The sequence below is a fragment of the Lampetra planeri genome, chromosome 10 (assembly GCF_965212315.1).
Source record: "Lampetra planeri chromosome 10, kcLamPlan1.2.h2, whole genome shotgun sequence".
Classification (NCBI taxonomy): domain Eukaryota; kingdom Metazoa; phylum Chordata; class Hyperoartia; order Petromyzontiformes; family Petromyzontidae; genus Lampetra; species Lampetra planeri.
The window spans coordinates 1,507,876-1,518,452 of NC_136116.1; the positions used below are offsets into that span (position 1 = coordinate 1,507,876).

Here is a 10,577-nt window from a genome sequence, read left to right on the forward strand (position 1 = left end):
AGAAACCAACACTCTTACAAATTGCTTGTGAACTTAGCATATCAGAACCCAGTATGCCAATAATCTGTCATGAAAGCTGGGCACGTCCCTGGTCGGTTTTCGGAGCAAATTCGAGTTTGTGAAGAGACTTCGGCAGTGTTTTGAAATAAATCCTAAAGTTTTTTCTTTCACAAATTGTGACTGGAGATTAAACATTATATCAATCTCTGGGACGCAGAGACGAAACCAGATTATACGCGGTGCAGGGTAAACATGTTGGATGCAACCGTTAGTTGTAGAGTTCATGGTCTCATCTTTTTGGTGATTCTGAAGATATTTCTCTTCGTTTGTTACATACCATGCAACATCACAATAGCAGGGCAAGGGTTACGCTGCCACACTTACGAAAAAAAAAATCGGCGTGGAAAGTTGACTTTTTTACGCGTCGCTTCTTCACAACAACGTGCCAGTTCACAAGTCCGATTTGTCGAGGCGGGCATCAGGAGAGTGCGGCTTCGAGGAGTTTAACCGCAACACGATGCAGCCCACACCCCCCCCCCACACACAGCGACCGCATGCTCATCTTTCCATTCAAACACGTGGAGAATCCACACACACGCGCGCGCACTTGCTTGAGCGTCTATTTTCAAATGGTGAAGAAGTCAAAGTAGCAGTGTCAGGCTGGATTGAGGACCAAGAAAAGTGGACTTCCGCTCGAATATTCTTGTTCAATGCAAAGGGCAAGTGTGTAGAGATGAGAGGGGTGGGGTGGGGCACTGGGTGGACCTTGCCTACAGCCCGTCTTCCTTGCGCAGGTAGATCCCTTGGCGAGTGCATGCTTTCAAACAGGCCACTTACGCCACATGGTTTCACAACAACGATGATCATGTTGATGATCCAAGAATGTATACCTTGAATTATTGCGTTATCTGAGTTTAACTTGAACATTCCATTTGAGTTTTATTGCATAAAAAATGGCAATGTTGGAAAAAACAATGAAAACTTGTTTCCACTGTTGTGTTTCTATTCGTGATTGTCTCACCGACTGCTCATATACTGGCGGGGGACATTTGGCCAATTCAATTTAATCGTATTTTAAATGTGGGAAGAAACCAGGGTACCTACACATAACCAAATTCCACAAAAGAGTACACACCTACTTGCTGCACTGCCTCCTGCAGGCACCTTGCTGCACTTCAAGCTCAATCGCAGCATTATCCACGACCTCCAGGTCACTGGGTTACAAGGCAGCCGCCGTTAGCATCAAGCTGAAGTTATATACAATCATAATGAAAAGCACATGGATCACATTTACAATGTTAGATCCATTTACCCTGTAGTCCACTAGAATGGCAGTTACAGCTTCCCCTAATAACACTCACTGGAATATGGAACACTATAGCCCACGATCATATATAAACAGCGCGAAACTAGATTGGCACACGCCTATTCTTCCATCCTATCTTGTTCATTCCAAAGAATAATTCACAATTCGTTTGGACGAAGAGAGCAAGAGAAGATTTGGCCATCTGCGGCTGACTTATCTGCGGCAAATTGAGCGAATTAAAGACAACACAGTGCGTGGACCTGGATTGAAAGTTGCATGCGCCCCTTTGCACAGGCCAAGAGTGGTCCTAATTAAATTCTATTGGGTATTATGCAGAGCCCACGGAGTTCTCGGAGAAGAGAATTGTTATTTTACCGCACATATTTATTTAATACTCTATAAATAAAGCCAATTATATGTTTTATTTCAATTTCCAGTGCACATCATGCTGAGCAGCAATAAAATGGCTTTTGGAACTTTTCTTAAAAGCTCTCTTAAACCCAAGTTTACTGCCCCTATCTCAGCCACAGCACAAAGCTAAAGCCCCCAACAAAAAGCCAGCTGAGTTAACGCAGGCTTTGCAAAGGCCACAGGCTATCTTCAGTGACATCTCCAGCCAAGTTAAAAGGGTGTTACACTACGAGACTGGATATTAATTAACAGAAAGCGCGTGATTGTGGGCAATATGATCAGACACTGGAAGCTAAGCAGCTGTGAGCCCGGATAGTGCTTCGACTGATGACCACCACGCACAGCGGGTTGTTGCAAGTTGTTGTACGAAGATATGGTGGACAGCCCAGGGTAGTGCATACAAATCCTATTGTTCTACTGTACTATGTTTCAATAGCTATGCTCCCCGCCGCCAACAATGCGCACTGACCTGCAACACCCGTACTGGGTGTGGAGACCCCATCCAGCAGTGGATGGACAAATGGCCTGTGCGTGTACTTGAAGTGTCTTATTCCCATTGTTATTGGGTTAACTTATACTACACACTTTGTATATACTGTATAAGGCTCAGCAACAGCTATGTAAGTCTCTGCACACTAAACTGGACATCGCACATATGCAGCCGTTAAACATGTTTGCCGATTTCGGGATAAGTGTACGAGAGCCTGCCTGCGCGCGTGCGCGTGTGTGTTGTGTGTGCGCGTTATGTTTCGGCAGCGGTAGTGTAGCGGTTAGCGCGCTGCGCTACAAACCCGACGACCCGAGTTCGATTCGCGCTCACGGCCAACACCAGTGACGATTATCTGACGCGGTCCTCTGCCTCCCCTAGGTAGATTCAGCCTTAAATGAGTACCTGGTGCGGTGTGTAAACATCGCAATTGGGGAGACAAAGGCGGCCCGGCGTGGTGCTGGCCACCCACCCCCTCCTGTGCGGTGCTGGCCGTCATAGGTGCTCGCTAACAGCACTTGCCCCAACGGTCTGTTAAAGGGCATACGGGGGAGCTTTGTCTTTGTGTGTGGGTGCGCGTGTGCCGCGTCTGTGCGTGTGCGCGTGTGTGAGTGCGCGTGTGTGCGTGTACGCAGCTCAGCTCGTGTGACTCCCGCTTGTGTATGGTTTGCATTATTCTTGCTCAAAGTGCCCCGAGCCACAGCTGATTTAAATTATATTTTTTTGGACAAAGTGGCAGAGAGGCAGAAAATATTCCAAACTGGCTGAAAAAAAAATGTGCGCAATCTCAATTTGTGCGCACTTAGTTATAGAACTTTCCATCGCTATTTCCAAACGGCAACATATTTCACATTCTTCTACATCACAAAAAAACTGTCCGTGGCCTTTCCCCGCCTCCCCCCGCCTTCGTAATTAGTATTCACAACTTGAAGAAGTGCCATTCACCTAAAATAATATGGTATACTATTGTCACTGCAATAATGACCGTTATTAACAGGATCGCGTTAAATAACCAAATAATGTTGGCATTGAGCAAGATAGTGGTGACGAGATTACTCGGACAGACCCTGAACTACGGAGTATTGACACAAGTGTGAATATTTAATTTTCGTTGTGGCGAGACTCTTTTGTTTTGTAACAAATAAGGATGTGCGGCCCCCAAGTCGTTTGGAATGATTCATTATTTAATTAGCCTCGTTCACGGTGGCCTCAAACCCCCATAGGCCCCATATCTGCCCAGCAGACAGTCTACTCTGTTTTGATGATGATGATGTACGATGGTTTCTTTGGCATCTTAGCATTCAGCCCAGACGCCACTGGCTGACGGCCAAGCTAAACTATCCTAAGATGACAAAGGATGACAGCACTGATTTTGAACACACAAGCTCCAGTGACGCTGTAGAAAACGTCTTTTTTCAACGACGCGCGGGTGGCCAATGCGGTTTGGGGAATGCCGATGTTGACTGTCCCGAGGTTGACTGTCCCGAGGTTGACTGCCCCGAGGTAGACTGACCCAAAGTATCCGAGCATCGTGAGGTTCAGTCTCAGGGGGCGGTGAATGATGATTTCGGAAGTCAAAGGTGACTGAGGGTGATTCTGGGGGTCATGATGTTCGTGTGCATGTAAGAGGGAATTCTTCCAAGAGGAATTGGCGATGACTTTATGATCAGTTCTGGTGATAGAGAGGTCACTTTGACCTGATTCCCGGCTTTCATGAACCCACACCCTTTCAGCCTAGGTATCTGTGAATAACAGAATATATGATTACCCCCCCCCCCCCCCTTAATTATTTATTTACCCATCCAAAAGAATCCCGAGTCTTCAAAATATTTCAGGAGAGTCCTGCACTGGGAAGTTTGGACAATTCTTCTTCTAATGAGTGGTTGGTGTGTGGGAGAAAGCTAACACACTCAAAGTAAAACCACTCATTAGGAAGGTGGGTGGGGGTAATAACGCAAGGGACCACACGGATGGGCTCACGAATCCAACGAATCCATCCAACTTTATGTACCGAAACCAACTGGCCACCTTGCAGTATCAAACATCTCTATGTGATCCACCAACCCCTGTCTAGAAACACCCGGATCACAGGCATGCATCCACCCAGCACAGAACTTGGGCTCGTGCACGTGACAGCCAAGGGGAGGCCTCCGGGATTTCCATCTCTCTACGCACCCGGCTACTGGGGGCCGGGGCCACCAATGCCCACACACACCACCGATATAATTGTTCACAATGCACGGTTTGGGGCGGCACACGCCGACTCCGCGATGCACGGTTCGGGGCGCCAGCCCGCCTCTATATAAGCGGGCGCACGGGACTCCACGTGCGAGGGGTGAGCGGAGCCGCCCATGGTTAGAACGGCATCAGCGAGAGCGTCTCCAGACTGTCTCCTCTGTCCTCGACTATCGCTCCTGCAGTAGGCTGCGCGCGCAGTCTCGTCTGCGCACACGGCAGAGTTATAGTTCGCACCGCACACGGCTGCAGAAACTGCCCGCGGGTTATTGCGCAATATATTCGGAGGCGCCCAGTGAATCGGTCGCGCGTCCGTCCCGTCGCGTCGACCCCGCGGGCCGATGGCCAAGCGCGCGCGCGGCGGCGCGGCGCCCTCGTCCCCGCTGCTGCTCTCCGTGCTGCTGCTGTGCGCTCGGGCCGCCCGAGACGGCCGCGCCGCCGAGGTGCCGCCGCCGCCGCCGCCTCCGCCCGTGCACTGCGAGGAGTGCGACTCGCGCGCCCTCTCGGCGTGCGTCACGCCGGCGGGCTGCGAGCTCGTCAAGGAGCCCGGCTGCGGCTGCTGCCTCACCTGCGCCCGCCTGCCCGGGCAGCCGTGCGGCGTCTACACGGAGCGCTGCGGCGCCGGTCAGCTGTGCAGCCCGGCCCCCGGGGAGATCCGCCCGCTCCAGTCGCTGCTCGAGGGACGCGGCGTGTGCAGGAACGCGAGCCTCGAGGCGCAGCAGCCGGCCTCGGCCACCGAGGCCACGCAGGGTGAGTGAGGGGAGGGGGTCACAGACGGCGGGGGTCGTTGAACCGGTGCGAGTGGTCGGGGGGGGGGGCGCGTGGTGGAGATACACGGGGGAGAACGAGCAGGGGATGGGCACCGCAGAGGGCATGGGCAGAGGAGCCCGCGATCATCGCGATGGCTCGGCAACAGCCGGGGGGGGGGGCACGAACGCGTAGGGACAGCGCATCTGGCGTTCTCAGACCTCATGGGGAGGTCAACACGAACGCCTGCGGGCGGGGGGGACTGTGGGGTTCGCTTCACATCGAGCGAAGGGAACCCGGCTGCTGGTGGAGACCAGAAACGATTTGCACAATCAGGGAGAGATCATGTGGGGTCACCGCGAGCGCGGTGCGGGTCTCACCGCTGCCCCAGTTTGAGCGAGACGCAGGGAGGGGGAGGAGGGGGGGACGCGGGTCCAGGCGCTCGTGCCGAGGGGCGCTGTGCCCGTGCGTGGTCACGCTCATTGCAGGCCAGTGGCCGTGTGTCCTCGCCGCGAATGCGAACCTCTTCCTACGTCCCAACGGCCGCGGTTTCACCCAAATCGCCGTGACCGATGTGGGGGGAGAGTGGGGGGGGAGCTATCATTAAATGTTGACGAAGCCGCGGGGCGGTCGCGTTTGGCGAGCCTGATGTGCGAGGTGGCACACCGAGCCACACCTGGGAGCGGCGCACCTCGGGGGCACGAGCTCGGAACCAGTTTCGATTTCGGTCGGGCTTTTCGCCCTCCTTGGCCCAGCTGACGAACTCCGTTCGTTTGCCCGCGACGCAGACCCCGAGGGTCCGTGGAGCGCCGAGGCGGAGCCCACGAGCCCCGAGCCGCCGCCGGGCGACTCGCTGAGCCGCAGCCGCATCAACAATGAGCGCGAGCGGCAGAAGCTGCTGCAGGGCACGCCGCAGCGCCACCGGGAGCGCTTGGTGCAGGGCGCCCCCGAGAGAGGCAGCGTGGGCTTCGCGGTCGCCGCGGGAGGGCCCCGACTCCAGCAACAAGTGAGTGCCCCCCCCCCATACCACCGGGTTAGGGTTGGGGCCACACGCGGGCCCGGTCGCCTATTGGCTGCTGCTGGAGCGCCGGGCCTCCTTCCCGAGCGGGATAATTGATGCGCAATGGAGTAGGGGGATGGGGGGGGTCTGATGAGCGAGCTGCAGCGCCGCCTCCCGGGTCGCGATGCGCGCAGCCCCCGTGCCTGCAGGGCGGGAGCTGTGGTGGTGGGGGGGAGACTACACGCACTGTGAGTAATGGGTCGACGTCACCTTTGCAGCCACTAGGGGGCGCTACCACTAAAATACGACGACGTAAAACAATCGCGTGAATGCGATCGAGTCGAATGGCCATAATGCATTCAACGGCAGGGGATCGGGCTTCGTGGTTTTAGTGCGATGCCGGCGCGCTGTGAGCGCCCTGCCGAGCGGGTTGCAGATGCGCGCAGTAGCGCGCTGCAGTGAACGCGCGCTGCAGTGAACGCGCGCTGCAGTGAACGCGCGCTGCAGTGAACGCGCGCTGCAGTGAACGCGCGCTGCAGTGAACGCGCGTGCGCGATTCTGGAAATGTAAAAACGCCAGGAACTGTGGCCGTTCAAATGCCGCGAACGTAGCAAGCGGCTTGCCATCACCGCGCGTGGTTCCTTACGAAAGCAGCTCCGGTGAGGGCGTTGGGCCCAGCTCCCTCCCCTGACCGTCTCCCTAGTGCTGCACGTGTGCCCGCGCAAAGTGAGCTCGAGGTGAACTGTAAAACACGACGATTGATTTCTACTGCGTAGCCTAGACGGCGAATCTAGCTCGCCGCTCCGCGAAGCACTGGTAAGCGCTCGTGAGTGCATTTAGTCAGCACAATCCACACCACAGCAAGCACGACAGCAAACATTAGTAAGAGATAGTGAGCACGAGCTTGCCAGCACTGCGGGAAACCACTGGCATTGGCGTACCCGAATGTAAGCAATGTAGTAATTATCACCAAGCATTAGGGTACGTATTGGGCAAAACTCGAGTAAGTATATATATTGACATGAATTCGTATTCGCAGCAATTAGTGTTTAGTGAGTAAATTAGTAAGCACAACATATAAGAAGAACTCGTGAAAATTAATGAGCACGATACAGAATACTTGCGAGTTAGCACAGGCCTTAATAAAGAGGCATCAATCATGGCAGTTCATAAAAAAAGATAAACAGCAGTTTCCAGCGATATGATACTTTACTACCGTTACATCACGCCACCTTCGACTGCGTTTTAAATGCGCCCTAAACTCGAGTGCAGCAAACAGAGCCGCAGAGCGCCCCCGTGGCGAAACCTAAACGCACGGCTGACGACGAGACAAAGGCGGTGGTGACATTTGCAACTAATTAGGCAGTGACATCGGGACATCATGGCAGACACGCGGCAGATTCCAGGGATTTGGGAAACCCGGTTTTCACAGCGCTTCAGCTGCCCTAACAATTCTACGATCGGTGCTTCAACGGCCACAATGCTGTTACAAAAAACACCGGCGAAAATGCCCTCCCTGGCGGTGTCCAGATACGATCAGCCTGGGTGGTTGTTGCGGAACCTGCGGTGCTGCCTCGTTGTTCAGGATGACGTTGATTGGATTTTCTCACAGGGCCCCTGTCGCAAGCTAATGGACAACATACTTGAAAACCTCAAAACGGCCACACGCCCAACCCTCAAAGGAGTCCGCATTCCGAACTGTGACAGACGCGGCTTTTTCAAGAAGAAACAGGTACTGCGTTCACCACCCTGGCTCTGCACGTTGCTTCCTCCACAGAAACTCATTTCATTATTTCCCGAAAGCCTAAAATTGGCATCGGCTACATAAATCTCTCTAATCTTTGAGGTAATTAAAAATCTCATAATCTAGGTCATCGGAGTTTCATTGAAGCCGTATTACAAAAAAATAATCCGCTCGTTTGCCGCTCACGTAAGAGGCTTCCGCCCGTTATGGTAACGTTTCGCGGTCGTAACCGGGGCGCTGCGTGTGCCGTCTCCTTGCAGTGCAACCCTTCGCGTGGCCGGCACCGCGGGATCTGCTGGTGCGTGGATAAGTATGGGACGCACCAGCCGGGTTCCGAGTCCCAAAAGGGGGACGTGCACTGCCCCAACATCGAGGGTGACTGAGGCCCCCTCCGTGAGACCCCCCCACCCGACACCCGGCCATTTGTTTCTGAGCGTCCTTCCTCGTCGTTCCATCGTTAGCTGGTGTTGAAATGGAAAGAAAGTGTCTCCGTTTGTTTCTCCTTAATCCTCCTACATTAGAGAAGTGGCTTTGTTTTTTTCGCTGTAGTTTAAAAGCGACGGTAAAAAAATCAAAATCCATTCCATGCTTATTGTGGAGAATACGCGGGGGAGGGAGGGGGGATATTTGTGACTCTGGGTCAATTGCACTGCCTCGCTGGGCGGGGAACGTGGGCCGTGCAGGGACGGATGGCTGCCCGCGGGTGAGCGCTGCGGGGCCTGGCTGTTGGGAGCTGGGAAGGCAACTCCCGAGACTGCCCACCTACTGTTCAAGCAGTGCATTCGTTGTGAAGTGTTCCGTGGTCGTTGTCCGGTGTTTGTGAGAGGGACGTGCGCGCCGAGAGCTATGGTGAGAGGGGACGTGCGATGATCGAGGGTGACTTGTGTATATAATACGAACCAGTTAATATCTAAATATTCAAAGGCAGATTTCACTGGTCAAAATAAAAAAAAAACACAAGTATTTACTTGGCATGCCATTGTTAGAAACGTAAAGATGTACGGATACATTTTTTTTTATAACTTAAAGTTTTCAGTTAAGCTACATAAACCATAGTTATTTCAGTGTAATCATGAAGAGCTGAGCGAGATGTTGAGTTTTTGTCAAAGCAACACTCTGGATGGGCCTCCCATTGCACTGTGGCGACGGCACAATCTCGCTTGCGTCCGTCGAGACTCTGCCGAGATGGCGAGGGGAGGCCGATGACGAGCGGCGGCACGTCTTCGTTTCTCTTGCGACCTCCGCCGCTTAGACGCAAACTTTCCGCTCGGCCAGCATTAAGTGGGCACCTTGTGGCAATTTTAAACTGCAGCGATCTCACTTCCTGCCTCCTGGGTGCAGGGGGTGGGGTAGTGACTAATGCGAAGGAGGTTCGTCTGTGTGCGTGCGCGCGCGTGTGTGCGTGCGCACCAGTGCAGACTCGTGCCAAGGCTTGCGTGTGCGTGTGTGCATCGGTGTGTGTTGCGTGCACACACACACCGATGCGATTTAAACAATTTTGGCGGAGCTCATTCGCAGCACACAAATCTAACAAAGAGATGCAACTCTGTGGATTATTTTTTTACATTTTCCCTCTCCGTCAACCCCTGTACCCCCATCCCCTCCTCCTCATGCATAAAACTGAATGACGACTTCCGCTATTTATGTTATTTTGTAATTTAAAACGTTGGTGTATTCATTTGTTTTTTTGGTCACATTGTCATATCATGTACAGGGATGGCACCATGTCATTCAGGGTCCCAAGGATTTGTTTTACAGCTGGGATTCCAGTTTCACAATCCTTTCAGCATGCAAGGAACAGCCTTGTGCCATCCCTGGTGTATTTAAGTTGTCATGCATAAGTGAATAAAATATTTAGTAATAGCCGTGTTCAATGTGCATTCTTACCAATATCTGCCACTTTGTTTTTACTTTTTTTTACTAAATTTGACGTCCGTAAAAAAACATCCTATTCTGTTTGTTTACCCAGGAAAGCCTCGCAGTCTCATTACTCTTGTTGTAGGAGAGTCCTGCCAAAGTTTTGCAGTAGGGGGTGATGATCGTTCTGTAGATTCCAAATTAGCCTTTTTGCGGATAATTTTTCAAATTTGGATCATGGCGTCAGCACACAAAGGGGCTACTCCTTCAAATGACGTCACTGGATCTTTAACGTCCACCGTGAAGCAGACAGTGCGTTTAGTATTTATGGCTATTACACACGCCGCAGTATTAACCAGGGTGGCCGTTTGGGATTAGAACCATGAACCTGTGCAACAAGCCGCGAACGCGCTACTGCTGGGCCATGCTATCGCCCCACATACGACACGTAAAATATTAAACCAGAAAGACGTTGCAGAGTTGCTTCCTAGCCGGCGCAGCGGCGCACATCTGCAGTGAGAAGATAACGTTCAGCACACACAACTTGAGCTGTCGGCGTGGCTCCACGTCTGCCGAGGGAGCGCATGCTAATCCTGCGGCGTTGATAGCCTAGTTATACAGAACATGCCGTTATGCTTACCATGTGGTGACTTTCATGGGCAAGCAGTAAAGCCCTGAAATAAAAAAGGGATCGTCTTGGCTGCACGGTGCAGTGGCATTAATCATCGGAACTGGAATATCTCGACAGAGTTAGCGCTTTCTGTCGCACTGCAGCCTTACAAAGAGAATT

General features: G+C 52.7%; 1 protein-coding gene across 1 annotated transcript; it reads left to right on the forward strand.

Annotated features, from left to right (window-relative positions):
* Positions 1-4,525: 4,525 nt before the first annotated feature.
* Positions 4,526-9,793, forward strand: LOC144720807 (insulin-like growth factor-binding protein 5). The gene is made up of 4 exons (XM_078597873.1): positions 4,526-5,189; positions 5,975-6,192; positions 7,799-7,918; positions 8,191-9,793. The coding sequence occupies exons 1-4, from the start codon at positions 4,781-4,783 to the stop codon at positions 8,311-8,313; spliced, it is 870 nt and encodes a 289-aa protein (XP_078453999.1). The 5' UTR covers positions 4,526-4,780; the 3' UTR covers positions 8,314-9,793.
* The last annotated feature ends 784 nt before the right edge of the window (positions 9,794-10,577 follow it).

Bases quoted from the DNA above. Each gene is read 5' to 3' on its own strand.
- LOC144720807 (XM_078597873.1), top strand. From the start codon at position 4,781: ATGGCCAAGCGCGCGCGCGGCGGCGCGGCGCCCTCGTCCCCGCTGCTG. The intron at 6,193-7,798 runs GTGAGTGCCCCC...ATTTTCTCACAG, and splicing joins GGCCCCGACTCCAGCAACAA to GGCCCCTGTCGCAAGCTAAT. The intron at 7,919-8,190 runs GTACTGCGTTCA...GTCTCCTTGCAG, and splicing joins GCTTTTTCAAGAAGAAACAG to TGCAACCCTTCGCGTGGCCG.